At 49.2% G+C, this 17,882-nt stretch overlaps 1 protein-coding gene across 1 annotated transcript in view; it reads right to left on the minus strand.

The window, feature by feature from the left end:
- Positions 1-1,993: 1,993 nt before the first annotated feature.
- LOC144174584 (major facilitator superfamily domain-containing protein 6-like) overlaps positions 1,994-17,882 on the minus strand; it is a 28,910-nt gene continuing 13,021 nt past the window's right edge. The window contains exons 2-5 of the mRNA XM_077703357.1: positions 13,141-13,291; positions 10,636-11,967; positions 9,969-10,118; positions 1,994-6,487 (exon numbers count right to left, since the gene is read on the minus strand). Of these exons, the coding sequence (XP_077559483.1) occupies positions 6,312-6,487; positions 9,969-10,118; positions 10,636-11,967; positions 13,141-13,237 (1,755 nt within the window). The 5' untranslated portion in view covers positions 13,238-13,291 and the 3' untranslated portion in view covers positions 1,994-6,311. The remainder of the gene's footprint in view (positions 6,488-9,968; positions 10,119-10,635; positions 11,968-13,140; positions 13,292-17,882) is intronic.

Here is a 17,882-nt window from a genome sequence, read left to right on the forward strand (position 1 = left end):
AAACCACATATATGTAACAACACAAACGATTTTTTTGTCACATTATGGTCACCCTAAAAAAATTACGATATTTTTTTTCTCGAAATAGATTCATCCGAAGAATTTGAATCAGCAATAAAAGAATCGACCCTGGAGGGTCGCATTTGGCGAAAAAATTCGACCCTCAAAAGGTTAACGTGCGCCGAAATCTTGCCACACGGGCGTTTTCGCTTTTCGCCCCCATCAGAAAAGCGCTACACAATATAGCTCGACACGCACTCCCGCAGGTAACGCTGGTATTGATTCCCGGCCACGCCAACTTGGGCGGCAATGCTCGAGAACACCCGCTTACCCGAAACCTCTATCCGGGGCCGTCCATGTTGTGGCCAAGTCTTTACCACACTGGCACTAAGAAGATTTCAGATCGTCAATAGGCACGCCGACAGCATCTCTGCGCGCGTTCCAGTAGGTCCACACCTTCACTGGACCCTCTCCCGTAAAGCCGCATGTCCAAACCTCCTCTCTTCTCACCGCCCGTGTCCGGTCCGCGCCAGGACCCGGGTTGAGCCAGTCCTCCCAAGAAGCGATGCAGGAGCTTAGGTGGGGTGGTAGGTCTGGTGGATGGCGCTCCCAGTAAAGGTGGCGTGCTGATGGGTGGGAAGGGCAGTTGGGTGTAGGGCAAGTGGAGTTGGGGAGGATGCCATAGTTGGCAGTCCATAGGCAGAGAGTTTTCATTTTTCAGGGGGGTGGGGGCTTGCAGCCTAGGATGATGATGATGATGACAGAATTTACCCATCATCACGTACATACATACATACATGCATACATACATACATACATACATACTGTGAGCATTCGCGGCGTTACATTAATGTGATACGCAGTGCAAGCGATACCGCCACTATCATGGCCAGTGTGAGCACCGAGGATACGCTTCCCAACCTCTTGTATTCAAGCCCCATCTTCATTACCATCTGTAAATAATCATCATCATCATCGTTGGACACGCGCTTCCGGGAACGTTCGCTCCGAGCAGGACAATAAACGTCGTCTCCGAGACCTCGTCCCTCACTCTCCCAAGTGGTGGAGTGTGCGCTTTATCCCGACGTCTACCTCTCTTGGTCGCACCGCTGAAGCTACGATCGGGTCGGCGTTTGACGCTAGCAATACGCAGCATGCAGCACGAGAGCAGCCGTAGCGCTACCAACGCAGCAGCTCCTGTCCAGCCCGCCATTACTATCACTACTCACCAGCGCGATCCTCCGTTTTTCAATGGCCTCCGGGGTGAAGACGTGGACGAATGGCTCGATCAGTACAACAGGGTAAGCTCCTTCAACCGCTGGGATGACACGTTAACGCTAGAACGTTGGTTTCTCCTTGAAGAAGGTGGCCGAGACCTGTTACCACAATAATGCGGAAGGAATTTCTGATTGGAGTAGCTTTACTCAGCAACTGCGTCAGATTTTCGGCACGTCCTCTGCTAGCGCGGCTGGAGCCAAAAAGAAACTGGATGCGGGTGAATCAAATGCACGAGAAATGAATGGGGTGGACTCAAACATTTAGGGATACAGAAGCTTAAGATATTTTATCGACCATCGGCGTAGAAAGCGGCTTTTCGCTATGTCGTGTTTGGTTGCAAGTAAAAAACACGCTGCTGGCACAATTTGGTATATCTTTCGGCACAGTCATAAGATCAGTCATAAGATCATAAGAAGTCACGTCACCGAGACTTCCCGGATTTATCGAAAACAGCAGTCCGTTTGTGCTTTCGGGGGAAAAAAATTGGAGGTTTCGTTTGCAGCAGTATTTTTCAACGGCTGACATAGAACGTTTGACATGATTTCAAGGAATATGCAAGGTTTTTCCGTGTTTTTGTCGGCTTAGGCAAACGTTTCAGATATATGGCAGCATTTAATTGCCAAACAGCCACCGTGTTTTACTTGTTTCGCCCTCGGAATGACACCCTGTGGAACGTATGGAAAAGCAGTGATGCGAAAACCACAACACCATGGATAAAAATAATCATTATAAAGTTTATTATATACAAATCCCGAATTGTTTCTTCCAGCTCAGCTCTAACTGTACAATTCACTCAAAACCAAACACTTCCCTTTACCGTAGCTTCAAGTCACATCTAAAAGTATAAACACAACTCTTTACATACTTTGCTGTAGTTGCTCACGCATACATGACATGCAGCAATCCGTTCTGTATAACCGCGCCATCTTGTTACAACCTACAACAGCGGCCGTTTTGCACGCGCGTATGAAGGAAAATGAACTCTTGAACGTGGAAAGCTCCTGGGTAGCGTCGCATACGAATCATGCACGAAGTTGACCAAGTGAAAAAAGGGTGCTATTAGATACACAAAATAGCGACAACATAGCCACTTTTAGTCTTTTACGACTCTGTCTTGAACTTCCCGCGCGCAGCTTTACAAAAATATTTCAAAAAATAGGATTTGGGAGGAAGCAGAATTCCACGATATTTCCAAGTAATGAAAGTTTCAAAAGCATTAACTAAGTTACACAATACTACGAATGTACAGAATTTTTAACCGCATCCTATGCAAAAACAAAAGTCGCACACAAAAAATGCATTCTTCCAGCACCTAAATTCCGTAACCTATCTTTATATTTATACATTGAGAGCTTAAATAATGGCGTCGTTCGGAAACGTTTACTACGTGCTCGACAATCAAATCTGATGAATGAGCCACGCGAGGAACTTTCTTTCTGAACAAAATTTAAAATTTTATTCTGCTTGAACTTAATATCTCTGCGTGTTCTGGTTTTATCTCCTGATGACAACAGAGAAATTAAACCCGAGACAATCCTATTTTCTCGCTCGGAGACAGTAAAAATGTCCCCCTTTCTGCTGCATAATTGCCCTCAACATTCAGTGGCACTGAAACAAGCCATAATCAGGTAAAAACTACACATATGTGTATAACATAAAGGCATGTGCTAATCAGTTGTTTCTTTGCCTGGTCTCTCTGCTGGGATTTTTTAAGGAATCTTGATTAAATATCCGTAATTTCCGGTCTATACACTGCGTTCTACTAGTCTGATCAGGACTGGGCTATCTGTACAAATATTTCTGCAATCGCTGAAGCAGCTTCTAACAAAAATCCCATCGACTTAAACTCCTCTGTCGATTACTCTCGGTTAACTTGAATGATAACAAATGCTGAAAATGTTCCCCCGCAGGTGCTACAAACTTATTCTCGCACGAACTGTACCAGCCTACAGCGGAACTAATGCTTGAGCAACATGAGCGTTATCTCGCAAATAGCATATATATGTGCCCCGTGGGAGCTACACTAGACCAGTCGAGCCCTATGCCCGAAGAATGTTTTAAAGTGTACAATGTGCAGATGCGAAAGAAGTAGCACACTATGAGAAGCCTTCTTGAAACTCTGGCTAACAACAGTGATACCGTGGTCTTGCAAAACGCCTCGTGCTTCCCACTGATTGGTGCGAAACAACAGAAGACAATGATGGTCTAGCGAAACATTACTAAAACACCTTGCATATCGATCACATCGACAAGTTGAAGTGAGGGAGAAGGGCAGAAAGCTTCAGCATGAAAAAAAGCCATCTCCACGAAGTGAATGATGATGAGTGGGGCGAGCTCCAATGCTTGTCGGTAAAACCGCGAAACATTCCCCCACACATCATATAAAGACTCGACACGTTGTTATAGGGGTGATTGTATATACACTTATATACACGATGTTTATTATTTACATATCGATGCAATTATCCCGCGCCTGCTCCGATTTGGAGGGTGCCTCAATTCACGCGCGTCCCCCGTACACGAAGGCACCTAAGGTCCCTAAAATTACTGTCGGTGCTCTTAGCGTCATGATGCGCTACTTCGCTTCGCCTCTTCTTGACGGCGCGCACCATCTGAATGAGTGAAGGACATAAAGCGCGTTCGTAGCACATGCTCCCGTCTCGGTTTGTAGCGCAGTGGGAAGAGCGCCACGTACCTCCCGTTGCGGCCAGAGGGTCTTGGGACCGAAACCGGGCGCCGCCGCGTCAATGGCACTTTAACCAGTGAACACGGCGACGGCGCGACGCGGGACTTGCCCCGAGCAAGAAGCTTCGGGACTTGTCCCGAGCAAGGAGCTAGTTTTAGGAGCTTCGCCCCTAAAATGAGCGGCGGTGGCGGCGGCGCGGAGGCGCACAGGTTACCTACGGCGGGACGCGAGACTTCGAGCGAGCAAGAGGAGCTTCGCCCCTAAAATTTGACAGACACCTACAAACGGCTAGCCTCCGGGCGAACTTAGACGCTAAGAGACGCTGCCTTAGCCATAGACAGGCTGTGGTACCGGGTTCAAAGTACAAGCCAGGAGAAATTTTCTAACGGCACAGTTTTCTGGGAAAGGTGTATAGCTTCACTAGGTAGCCATATGACAGCATTTTAAGTGGAAGCCAAATTTTCTTTCGCGTGTGTTTACTCCAGGGTTGGAGGTTTCGAATTCCTGAACGACGGAATGCGTAACCCATATTCCCAGCTTTTTTTTACTATTTAACCACGTTTTTAACAACAGAAGTGCGCTTGAAAGTGTCCTTTCTCTCGCACCAACCTCCTCGTGTATTTCTTGACGCCGTATATGACGACACACTGGAAGCCTTCACGGCTAAATTTAGCTTACTGATAGAAAAGGCGGCCTGCAAAACCTCAGCATGAACGGATAAGAAGCCGATGACAACCACTCAGGGGGTGAAAATCAAAATTTTCGGAAGCAGAGGTAGCATGAAAATACATTGCAAACCAGTGTGACATGATTGCGGTATGGTTAATGCGACGGCCGCGAACGGCGCACGACATTTTTTTTTTTTGCCACCTGTTACCGATAAACTAAGGACGCAGACTTCTTTCTGCTTTGCGAGATAATGAATTGCATGGCTTGTACAGTGAAACCCAGATAACAGCAGGCAAGACATCGTCGAGTCCACAACAGTGTTTTGCCAAGCCTTGGGACACCGCAGGACATATAAGGGTGACAAAGAGCAAGAACAATTCCGTTTCTGGATGCAGATACACCAAAGAATATACAAAATTCACCCAAGAAGAGAAAAGTATTGCGGACAAAATTGGCAAGAAAATACACAAAACGTGTCTATTTACGCACCATGCTTTAAAAACAGGCATAATTGCGCTTTAAGAATTATGTCTTGTCGCATTTGCAGGTTTACAGAAAGCGGCAACAAGAAATAGTACTTTAGTCCTTCATTAAAAAAATTCAACGGAGTAAGAGCGAATGACAGGGCAATATTAAATAACTAAGGCAAACAATACACGACATTTCATTTCAGCTCGCACTCAGCGCATAAAATTGTGTTTTGGGCGACGTGAGAAACTTATTCACAACACGCATTCACATTTTGTCGTCGCGATGTATAAATAAAGATATACTAGACAGCAACTACAAAGTTCTCGCGGGCGCTGTTGCATATTTTTCATTTTTACGTATCCGTAAACTACATAGTCACTACCGCCCTCGCAATGTCGACGTGAGATCATAGTTGGAGCGAGCCCGTATGCGGTAAGCTGTACCACGAGGAACCGGTATCTTTGAACCATAGTACGGTCCGATGATACAGAGGCATCAGTAAACTAATGCTATTTCTACTACGAACAATACGAAACTACATAGCTTGGAACCGCGTGGAACTTGTACAGTGTATCAGGAGAGTGAGTCACGGTGGCCGGCTGGCCGAAAATTTAACAAGGAGTGGCACGTCCCGATTACCGACCTCGCATCGTAGCCTACAATAAGAAAAATAGCGTGTACGTATGCCGAGATAGCTCCTGAAGATTAGAGGTATGCAGACATTTCCGCGCCGATCTTATTTCCGCTTCTCTTTCTTGTTCGCTTTTTTACTAACACGCTTTCTCATCAACTGACTACCCCCGCTCCCTTCTTGCGTTCGACCGCGAGACGACAGCCAACCTATACCAAAAAAATATGTTAATTTATTCTAGAAGGCATACCAGCGCTTTAAAAAACTGGCTGGCCCCGACACAGCGGCTTTAAAACGAAAAGAAGGCCGAAGTTTTCGAAAGGCCAGCTATGCAACGTCTACCGGCCGCGCCTGATATGTTTCTAAATTATATTCATACGCAACAAAAAATATGTAAATCACGCCCCATAGTGGCTTTCCAACACACACGCACACCAACAGTTCGGCGGCGTCGTGAAGGTGCCACCGTCCTTCCCCCACGCAACCGACAAGGTGGCAACACGAAACTTTCCCAAGGATCTGAACACTCGTCGGAGTAGTAAGGGGAGGTCGTTTGAAAAGGGGGTGACGGCGGCTTCATGAAGGAAGGACAAGCGAGCCCGGCTCGCTGCGCCCTCTCCGCCCGCTGGCGTTCTCGTCCGCGTCGTTGCAGTTAACAAACGCGCCCTCCTCTGGCGGCGGGTTGGCCAGAACCAGCACGGGTTCCTTGTCGGGATCCACTTCTTGCGGCTTCGTAGCGGCCAACACGGCAGCTGCAGCAGTGCAAAGGCGGAGGACGCGCACTTTCACTTTTTCATCGCAATACTGCGAAGATACTCTCTCTCACACACACGCACGCACGCACGCACACGCACAGTATTATAGGGCTACTGAGTAGCTAGGATAAGTGGTTTTCCGCCCTTTCCCTCATTCTAGTCTTTTATTACAACTACAGGAGCGGCGTTCAGGTGTTCTGGAGAGGCTGTAGGAATCCCGCTCCCCAAAGGTGGCTATAACTAGTAGAGGATTAAACCGTTTATAAGTTATATTTGCGGTATTCAGAAATACAGCCTCCGTAGCCAGGAATCTAATCTGGTAACAGCACATGCTCGTGAGAGCCACGCGCATTTGAAATGCGCCTGACCTCTTTACCCACCATAACAAGGCTAATCTACGATGTTAGCTGTCAATTTCATAGCATATATTTTTAGAAACCTGTCGACTTTCGCTGCTTATAACCACCTGACTCTGCTGTTCCCCTTCTTCTGACCTTAGCCAAAACGCCAACGCGGCTGATTCAATAGATGGTATTCACTGAAAAGTTTAGCTGTCAGTTTCTTCGCTCGGAAACCCCGGAAACGGCCACGGATATGGCCGAAGCGCTACGGATATGGCCGAAGCGCTACGGACATGGCGCGGCTTGTGCCACTGCGCCCGCACGCCGCAGAAAAAAAAAAACAGCGGCGTGCGTCGTCTGCTCCGTTTCAAGATTCTCAACGGTGGTGTCAACAGATATGTTATTAATCGCACTCACACTGGAGTCGAGGCATCACTTTGCGTTCGGTGGGGTATAGAGTTTGAAACGCCCCACACGCATCATGTGATTAGCACGGATAAGTACCGCCATCCCGCGAAGCCCGACGTAACCCGTGACGTCCCACTCCCACGGTTGTCTGCATGCGTGCCTCGCCAGTGAATACAACCTATATGTGCAGGACTTAGTTGCGCGCGAGGTATTTCGTGACACACGCAAAAAGGGTTTTCGCTGGAACAAGATTTATATCCCGCGGTATGTAAAACTCACGTTGGAGGTTTTGTTCTGAATACTTTAGATAGTAATACGCGTGACAGGCCATCCATTCGACCTCTCAACGGCGAAAAGCGAGCAGGAGACAGGGCAGCAGACTCCGATCAAGCATCAAAGACCAAGCGGAAGGCTTTGGGGCAAAGCCCAGCGATGTTAAGACTAAGAAGCAGCTAGAGAGCTTAACTGATTCCGCTGAGGTAAACATGCGGAGAACTCAACGATTTTGGAACGGCCATGCTCTGTTTCATCCACGCTGCAGCGAAAGCCACGGCTGGCTGGAGAGAGTGGACGGACCATGTATCTCCGCGTAACCCCATCATCTTTTTCAGCCGTATACAGCAGCAGCAGAAGAAGAAGGGGGCTACCTTTTTCGGCGCTATGTGAACGCAATATCGAGATGATTTGGAAAGATGTTTTGTCTGTGCCGAGTCTGCCCAAGGTAGCAAGGATGAAGTTAAGAGGGAAAAAATATCCGGGCCATCTCCAGTAACGTGGAACCCGGGGAAGGGCGAATCGTGCAGTGTACATATAAGTGTATTCAAAGATTGTAAGTATCTCTCTTGCCACGCGGAGCGCGCTGATGCACGCGACATCCCAATTACGAAGACGGAGAAGAAGTGAAAGTTAAAACGTATATTTGGATTGGAGGAAACAAGAAAGCGTGAACGAAAAATTGCGCCCACCTCCCCGCGAGGGGAACCCTGTGTAGATGCGACGCATCGTGGGGTTCACTTGGTGTTTCCGTTGGATTGATTCTGAAATCGCGTGAAACGTGTCGGGAACGCGTATGATTATTATGTTTTACGATTATTATTATGTTTTATTGGCCAATCTTGGTCAATCCCTCTAAGTGGTATGCTTGGGGCTTCGCTGTCGCAACGACCTTTACTCCACCATTGTTGCTGTAAGTGGGAGCTTTTATTGCAAGTGTTAATCATTGCCCCATCATGCGTTGTATCAGTAGCTTCTTGACGTAGTTTGAATGAGTCAAGGATATAAGGCGCGTTCGTAGCATTTGATTCTGTCTCGGTTTCGTGGCGCAGTGGGAAGAGCACCATGTACCTCGCGTTCCGCCCACAGCGGCGTGGGATCGAAACCGGGCGCCGCTAACTATTTTTTTTATAGTGTAGGGGGACGGGTGTGGACGGACAACAACGCCGTATGGAGGGACAAGGCGAGTGAATGAGATGCAGTCGCATCTAAAACGAGTGTCCGGGTGTGTTCTTTTATTACGCGTTTTTTGCCCATGGAGGTGAAACGTTCTAGCGCGAGGCATTGGAAAACGAGTGTCTCGGTGTGTTCTTTTATTAAGCGTTACGTTCTAGCGCGAGGCGTTGCAAAAAGAGTGTCCCGCTGTTTTAGTACCGTGACCACATCAGAATACCACGACGAACGACGACGACATGAGACGCCGACAGCCCGAGCCCCTCAGCTGCTTCGCCCCCAAAAGAACTCAGACGGTAGCAAACAGTCAAAGGCTTGAAAAAAACTCACTGAAGTTCTGAGTGTGACACTTTTTAAACAAAATGACTAATTAGTTTACATGTTCCGATAAGCAGCGAGTGCTTCTAATTGATTTCCGTGTACAAGCAAGGACGACCAACCCTTCTGTGCAGCGCTTTAAATACTAGCTGAAGAAAAATTTCAAACGCGTCTCCTACAAACAAACACTACCTGACAAAGACATTCCACACACGTGAAATTTTTATAAAATCACGCCGCAGTTTTCGGGCTGTTTTCGCTAAAAACGGTTTTGCACATCTCTTCGTTGCGTCTGTCAGTCAAGGCCACGCGTCAATAGTGGCACGTGCATGGAATCTGGCACGCAAGCCCAAACCGCGTTCACGGACATCTGACCATTTGAGACGCCCATCAAAGCCCCGCTCCTACCTGTGGCATGCCGGTCGTTGTTCTCGATTGCAGCGTCGTATAGAGGAAGAAATTTCCAGCCTGTTACGTATCAGCGTGACGCCAGCGGTTGTTAGCGCTGTTCACTACAGACCACGCCTTATTTCACTATATTCACTATAAAGAGGCTATATTCACTGGACAGACGAAAACTAAGTTGTGTTAGCGCTTCAAACTTGTATGAAAGGTCTGAAAAACCTGCCCGACGTCCACAACGGCATTACAGAAAAAAGCCGTCGTGACCTGCGTAGTCACCGTGTGAGCGCCGCCGCGAGGTCTAAGGTTGATTTCATTCAGAGTTTATCCAACGCCTAGACTAGCAGGCACGCAAGACTGTGCTGTAAGATAGGCGTGGCTGAAGAATGAGTTTTCACTTCTTCGATATATCACATTAGTACCGGAGGTTAAACGTAGTGTGCTTCAACGCAACAGCGGGTAGCATAAGATGGCAGTGAAGCAAGCTCTTTTTTGCCAGTATGGGCCCACAGGCCAATGCTTTGTTCGATTCCACGAAGAGCCCGATGAGCATGCGTCCTTACCACGCTTAGCGTCCCTCATGCTGAAGTACAGCTGGATCGCAATGTGGAACAGCAGGAAGACGACGCTGTAGAGGAAGAATATGTAGCACGTTCTTCGGCCACCCACTTCGGTGAACAGCAGGCCAGCCGCGAGAGTGCCCGAGGCTATTCCTGCGGAAAGGCGGAAAAAAAGGAGACCGGTTTTGAGGAAACAAAGTTGTAATTCCAACTACAAAATGCCCCTGTAGTACCACTTCCTAATTCGTCGCAGTAAACAACCACAGAGTTGGGCTCGAATTCAAGGACCCAAAAAACACGTTGACTGTAGCGGTGTAGCGTTAACTGTTAATATTAATGATAATGTTAATTGTTAACATTATAGTTGACAAAAGAGTTAACATTAAAAATGTCAGTAAGCCAATATATTGCCTCAAAGAACTCGATGGCCGAAAGATTAAATGATTGATTGATTGACTGTGATTGATTGATTGATTGATTGATTGATTGATTGATTGATTGATTGATTGATTGATTGATTGATTGATTGATTGATTGATTGATTGATTGATTGATTGATTGATTTCGCTTTACCATTCTACAGGGCGCCAGTGGATAAACCAGTCGAACGAGAAAAGAGCCACCACTAAATCACTCAGAATGAAGAAAAAGTGCGTGATCGCACACTAACCGAGCCCCTCGAAGGTGCCGCCCAAGATGCCCTGCATGGTGGCCTCGGTGCCAGGCGGTGCAGCCGTGCTCGCGAACGACGTCATGGCGGCGTAAAAGAGGCCGAAGCAGAGGCCGTGCGTCACCTCGACGGGCAGCATGGCCCACACGTCAGTTCCGAAGCTGTACACGGCAAAGCGGAGGCAGAGCCCCGCGATGGACAGGCTGACCGCGTTGCCGTAGCCGATGCGCTTGATGATCCACCCCGAGAAGAACAGCACGGGCACCTCGCCGCCGAAGCACTGCACGGCGAGGTTGGCGCCCAGCAGCGTGGGCGAGGCCCCCAGGTCCTGCAGGTACCACAGCGCGTAGCTCCAGATGAAGCCCATCAGGAAGCCCATGTTCAGCACCGAGAAGGTAAAGAACAGCGCCCGCCCGTTCCCCAGCACGCTTCTGACGTCCTTGAGCAGCTGGCTGGACTTTGTGGAGCGCGGCACGTCCAGGAAGCACAGGCTGAGCACATCCAGCACCGTGAACGCGGCCAGCATGTAGAATCCCGGGCTGTAGTTGATGAACGCGCTGCCGCCCGTCGCCAGCTCGTTCAGGTAGCCGATGAGCGGCGCCAGCCCGCCCCAGCCGATGGTGCCCCAGGGCCGCTGCTTGCCGTAGTCTTGCTTGCGGTCCAACAGTATCGCGTACGCGGCAGCGTCTGCCAGCGAGATGCCCACGCCAAACGCTGTGCCGCCAACCACGCGGAAGATGACGAACAGCCAGAAAGTGGACGTCTGCAGCGTGTTCGGCTGCCGAACCGAAGGGCAAGTGACCACGCAAGACGCATTTGCATCCAAGAACGAGGCGTTGCTGGGAGCCAAGTCGTCCGCCAGCAGGCACCACCTGGACCGGTGGCACACCAGGCTGGAGTTGAAGGGGTACTCGATCTCCTTGGGCGTGACGGCCCCGCTGCTGCCATTCGAGAAGACCACGTCGTCGTAGTCGCAGCGCAGGTGGCAAGGCTCGCCCGTGAGCGGTCGGCAATCGCTGATGGAAGCTTGGGAAAAGCAGAGGAGAGAGGCGTTGTCCTGGAAGGCTATGTCGAGCGACGCCATGTTCATGTCGAGCGACAGGTGCTCGATGGGCGGCACGAATATGATCAGAAAGTGGAAGAGGCTCTCCACGCTGATTACGGCTATGAGGACAACCTTGAGCTGCTGCACCTTGTCCGTGAGTGTGCCGATGGCGAACCGCATGACGATGGACAGAAACAGCAGGGTCGTGTTTACGAGACCCACATGTGCCGCTGATATTCCCAGCTGCTTGGCTATGACGGTCGTGAAGGGCATCACACCTACCACCGCTGGGAACGGAAAAAGAACGAAATAGAACATTTTAAGCTCTTTTAAGGCTAATGGCAAGCCCTATCACGTGTTAATCTTCCTGCCAACTATAGGCTTTCATCATTTTAGTACTTGGATACATTACATGGGCTGCTGTTAACAATTTGCTGTCGGGCTCACTAGGAATCATTCACTTGCTTCGGCGTCTCCATTTCACCGATACCAAATGGGCCCTTCGAACTGGCAAAACAAAATAATTTCCGAGATTTCTTGGCGCTGGAATATGTAACAAGTGCATGACATGCTACCAGCGACTACAAGCCTTCCCTTTACTAGCGTTTACAATTGGAGAAGCGACGGCGCCAAAGGTGAAGCTGCATCGCATTGCCGCTTACAATGCCGCATCGAAACCGACCCGGTAAAAGGGCCGTAGAAATAAAAATAAGGCAAGGTTAGAAAGCTTCGGCCTAATTCTATCGCCAAATGTTTCCGCGGCGTTGAATAGGCCAGAACCCCAATCTGTTTTTTTTTTTTTTTTTCAATTCAGGAGACAGAATTAATCGCGGTTCATCCACCTAAAAGTTTTGTTATTTTTTTACAATCTACAAACCCAATGCTTGTGCAAGGGCCCATGCTGTTCTCACTATTTTAGAACATGCCGGAATATGCAATCATCATTAGATCCAAAAAAAAAACGAACGTTTGGCATTAAATATTTTTAACAAGCTCCAAAATAAAATTTTAGAAACAGGTCAACCCCGCACAAGAGAACAGCAGCACGCAGCATTCTGCACAAAAATAAGGCATAAACGCATCAACTTGCTTAACTGGCCACCGAAATGCTCAGTTTACAATTTGCTTCTGGTGAACTTAGTTCATTCCAGGGTGAATTATGACAACCAAATTAAATTTGAGCTTACAAGATATGGGAGTGTCTAGTATACAGAGACAAGAAGAGCCATTCAAAAGGCACATTTGTTATCATAATTAAGGATCAATAAACCTGGCATCCAAAAGTGGGCCGTCCAAAGGGCCGATGACGCCGCCAGGTGACGAGGCACCATAAAGTTATTTCCCCCTCCTCCAAGATATCTAAGAGCCACATGGCGTTAGCGAGAAAGTTGGCTTTGCTGCACAGCGCTTTCTGTCGACGTACCGCGACGCGAAGGAATGTCAAGCAAAGCGACACTCACCTCCACAGTAGAAGAACATGTGCATCTTGAGAGGCAGAAGCCGTACATTCGGCGTCACGTACTTCGATGCGGTTATCATATTCTCCTTGATCGTCATCTTGGCCTCGATTTGGCGGATTTGTGGACATATGACGTCTGCCCTCAGCAGGCGCTGCGAAGCAATCACCACACTGGTTACTTATTGCCTCCTGCCATGTTTTCAGGTTCGCCATTATCTGACTCATGCTATCCTCTAAATTCTCCGTGCGTTCTCCTTTCCTCAGCACATCAATCATACCCGGATGAGAATTGAACGACTGGCCATATGATTAAAGCCCGCAGTATTGAATCCTTTTGGGCATCCAGTGTTTTGAAGTGCAGAGGACTCTAGGGCTCGCCTTTCGTCGCTTGCTGGACCCAAGTAGAGCTACACGGCGTTCCGTCGTAGCGGCTGTCGTCGCGGCGTAACCCAGATCGCGAGTGTTCGAAAGCCAAGCGATTTATATAGTCATAAGCGTTCGAAACTCGTGAACCGCTGGCGCCTGTTATACATCTCCCCGTTGTTTAGCACAAAGAAAACTGCAGGTACATTTGAGGCAAAATATACGTAATTAACCGGCAGCGCCCGCTTTCATTTAGTTAAGAACGCTCGTTGGGTTGGTTTTTACGATACTAAGCGAAAAAAATGGCAGTGCAACGCCGACACATGTGGGCGGAAAAGCAAGCACAAAAAGAACAGAACTCCCGCTGGCGCAGTTTCAGGCAGGGGGCGCGCGAGCACTGCGAAGGCGGGAAATTTGAATTGCATTGGGTGGTAGCACGTGAGCGGTGGAAAACAGCGGAAATTCGGTTTATCCCGAAACCGGGAAAGGACTTGAAGGTAGAGAATCTTAGGCCCATCTCGCTAATATCCTGCCTGGGGAAACTTTTCGAGCGAGTAATCAACACTCGATTGCAACGGTTTCTCGACGGCACAGACCAACTTCCGCACACACAGTTTGGCTTCAGACCACACCTAGGCACTGCCGATGTGCTTTTGCAGGTCTACAGGGACGTATACCTTCACCCAGACCGCATGCAACCGTGCGCGGTGCTAGCCCTTGATTTAAAAGGGGATTTCGATAACGTCCTGCACTCGGCCATACTACGCACCTTAGCGGAGACTAATTGCGGCTCCAGAACCTACAACTACATCAAGGCGTTCTTACAAGATCGGAAGGCCAAGCTCTCTATAGGGGGACTCGAGTCAGATCTAATTGAGCTGGGATCGCGGGGTACACCCCAGGGTGCAGTTCTCTCCCCTTTGCTCTTCAACTTGGCGATGAAGGATCTGCCGCCCAGACTGAACCGGGTGCCAGGCATTTGTCACGCACTGTACGCGGACGACGTCACCATATGGTCAAATCAAGGAACTAGGGCCGACATAGAGGACAGCTTCCAACGAGCGATAGAAATCGTGCAGACCTTCGCCCGGTCCCGTGGCCTGGAGTGTGCACCGGATAAGTCGGAACTACTGGTGGTCCAGCCCAAGAAGCCCAAATACCCGAAACAAGACCCCATCAAGCTGCACGTGGATTTCATGCCTATCCCCGCCAGGCAGGAGATCCGTGTCCTCGGCGTGCACTTTTCCAACAAGGCACACAATACCACAGCGGTGAGTCGCCTGATAGCGGCGGCCAACCAGGTAGCCAGAATGATCAAGCGAGTGACCTCCAAAAACCACGGAATGAAGGAGACTGAAACCACTAAGCTGGTACAGGCCTTTGTGGTCTCTAGATACACATACGTCGCTCCTTTTCTGAACCTCAAACCCAGAGAGGAGGACAGACTAGACCGGGCTCTTCGTAAGTGCGTCAAACTATCTTTGGGCCTCCCAGTATCTACGTCCAATAAGCGCCTAATGGCTCTGGGGGTCCATAACACCACAAAAGAGCTCATAGATGCTCAGAGAATAGCGCAACAGGTGCGCCTCACGAGGACAAAAACAGGCAGAGCCATCCTAAATAGACTGGACATAACCCCTCCGACCACGGTGCAGAATCGATTCGACATCCCTCGAGAAATAAGAGAACGCATTCACATCCATCCCCTCCCCAGACACATGCACCCGGAACACGATCAAGTCCGCAGAACACTCCGGGCCCAATACCTCTCCAAAACGTGGGACTCCCACCCTGCTACAATCTACGTGGACGGTGCCGGCCCCACCAATGGGGTGACCACAGCAGCAGCCTGCTCATCCAGTGGTAACTCCATTGCAATGGCATCCATCAAAACGACGGATCCGACCCGCGCGGAAGAGGTCGCCATCGCCGTGGCCATCTCTGCCCATCCTCGCGCCATTATACTAACCGATTCCCAAGAGGCTGGCCGAAATTTGCTCAGAGGCAGGATATGTCACCAGGCCCTTCGCATAATTACGAATCAGCCGCCTGAAGGGGCACAGATCATATGGTTCCCGGGTCATCAGGGACAGACCGGGGGGAATGTCGCCGCGCACGCGTTAGCCCGCGATTCCTTATTCCGGGCGTTCACCCCCGCTGGTTGCCCCCCAGGCAAGGGAGCCAGCCGATCACCTTCACCCCCTTCGCTGCGTACCGCCTACAGGGAGATACTGCTTGAACAGAGGCTCGGCAGGAGGAGATTTCCAGCCCCTCATCCCTCGCTAACAAGAATGGAAGAGGTGTTACTCCGACAACTTCACACAAACACACTTCCAATTCCCGCAACCCTACACAAATACTATCCGGACATCTACCCAACACCACAGTGCCCGAACTGCGACCAGACGGGAGATTTACTCCACACGATGTGGCACTGCACACAAAACCCCAACATGAAGAACATCACACCGAACAACAGATCCACAACACAATGGGAGGCCACCCTGCTCAACCCGCATCCAGCTTGCCAGAAATGGCTTGCGGACCGGGCTGAGAGAGCTACTCGTCGACCATTGGCAGCCCCGGATTAGCGGGCCCGACCATGGCTCTGAGCAAATAAAGTTTTTTCTCTCTCTCTCTCTCTGAGCGGAAAACGGCGCTACAGCCCATTATGGCGAATCACTGCTCTGCACTTCCGACAGCTTTCACATGGAGTGGAACGGCTTCGATTTTTTTTTCCTTCGGAGGATATAGGAAATAAGAAATATGTATATGGTGTCATGCGCCTAGAATAGAGGGATGTTGCGACATCTTTCAACAAGGGCAAACATTCATCTTGAGATTTTACGCGCCAAAGATTTACGCTAATGTGACAAAGTTCCTGAACATTCTACGAAAGTGGTCGGTTTTATCAAGAGAAATTACAGTCCAGGAGGAACGGAATTCTAAAATACTTTTATTATGCCTTGCCAGCTCGTCCTGAGTCAAGGGGCAGCGAAAATTCGCCGTTCACGTTTGAGAGATTTTTGGACACGCCACCAGATAGCACACCGAGATCGCGTAAGTAAGATCAGTGTGGATTTAACCTAAACAAAATTTTTCCAACTCTACCTGTCTAGAGTCCTTTGCGTTGCGGCCCACTTTACTAGAGAACTGCGTCCTCCGTGGGATCAGCTGTTCGTGCAAATAAAAAAAGAAGGGGGAGGGAACCCGTAGCTTTTTAGCGGAATGTCCAAAACGTTTATTTTAAGTGCGGAGCACTTTGGGGACCCGGCTTGTCGTCGTAACTCGTCCGGCATCACGCACCCAAACATGGCACGGCAGCACGCATCGTCACGCACCAAAGCAAAGGCTTCCAAAAGATCACCGCTTCCCTGGTCGGGTTTGAAACTGGGTTTGTCGCGTTACGAAGCCGATGTTCATCCCATGGCGCCACAGAGGCACACACTCCTTATATGCAAATTGTTGAGGGTGATCTTTGCGCTGCGCCGTTGCCAGGGAGGCTGCCGTTGCTTGGTCGCATATAAGTACACAATATTATAAAATAAGGAAAAATCATGAATTAACGCATATTTACCCCAAATTAATGAAAACTCAATCCAGTGTATCCATAGGCCTTTTCAGGGACTGTGGAGCCCTCTCTTGACTACTTTCGGTATCAACGCCAGGCTGATACTGAAACTAGTGAAGAGAGGGTGCCACAGCTCTTCCAGCGAATCCCTGTTCCGCACTTGACAGTTCACGTTGAGTGGAACTGCTTTAATTTTTATTATTTCATGCCGTATTCGCACTCGGCCATGGTTAAACGCTCTGGACAAGTCCAGTGACAATTTAGTGCGATTCACGTATTGTGGGGCAACGCGATTCCTAGCCGGCTTGAATCGAGATGAAAGAGCATTAGCATTTGTGAAACTGCATGAATTTTCTTTAAAACACGTACGAGCACTGCGCTTTTTTTTTTTTTGCGTGGTTGTCTAAACTTGCCCTGCATTTTGCTCTAGGGCGTCATTGCCCCAACGCCAATCTGGGTGCGCAGGAATTAAGCAATGCGGAGCCTCGCACTACGTCTAGCATTTTAGTGTGGCTCACATTCACAGAAAAACCACAGGCCAATTGTACTACGATTTTTTTCCAGCTACACTACATTGACAGCTACGCTGCTTACGCGAAGAGGTTGCCTTTCCCGCAAAGTGTATTCTGCTAACGGACCCCGACACGAAGAAATCCCGATGGATGGGCACACAACTTCGCTGTAAAACATGCTTGTTCTAACCTACAGACAATTGTTCGTTCGTTCGTTTGTTCGTTCGTTCGTTCGCTCCTTCGTTCGTTCGCTCCTTCGTTCGTTCGTTCCTTCGTTCGTTCCTTCGTCCCTTCGTT

This window comes from Haemaphysalis longicornis, unplaced genomic scaffold (genome assembly GCF_048455015.1).
Source record: "Haemaphysalis longicornis isolate Haplotype H1 unplaced genomic scaffold, Haemaphysalis longicornis Haplotype H1 scaffold_3, whole genome shotgun sequence".
Taxonomy (NCBI): Eukaryota; Metazoa; Arthropoda; class Arachnida; order Ixodida; family Ixodidae; genus Haemaphysalis; species Haemaphysalis longicornis.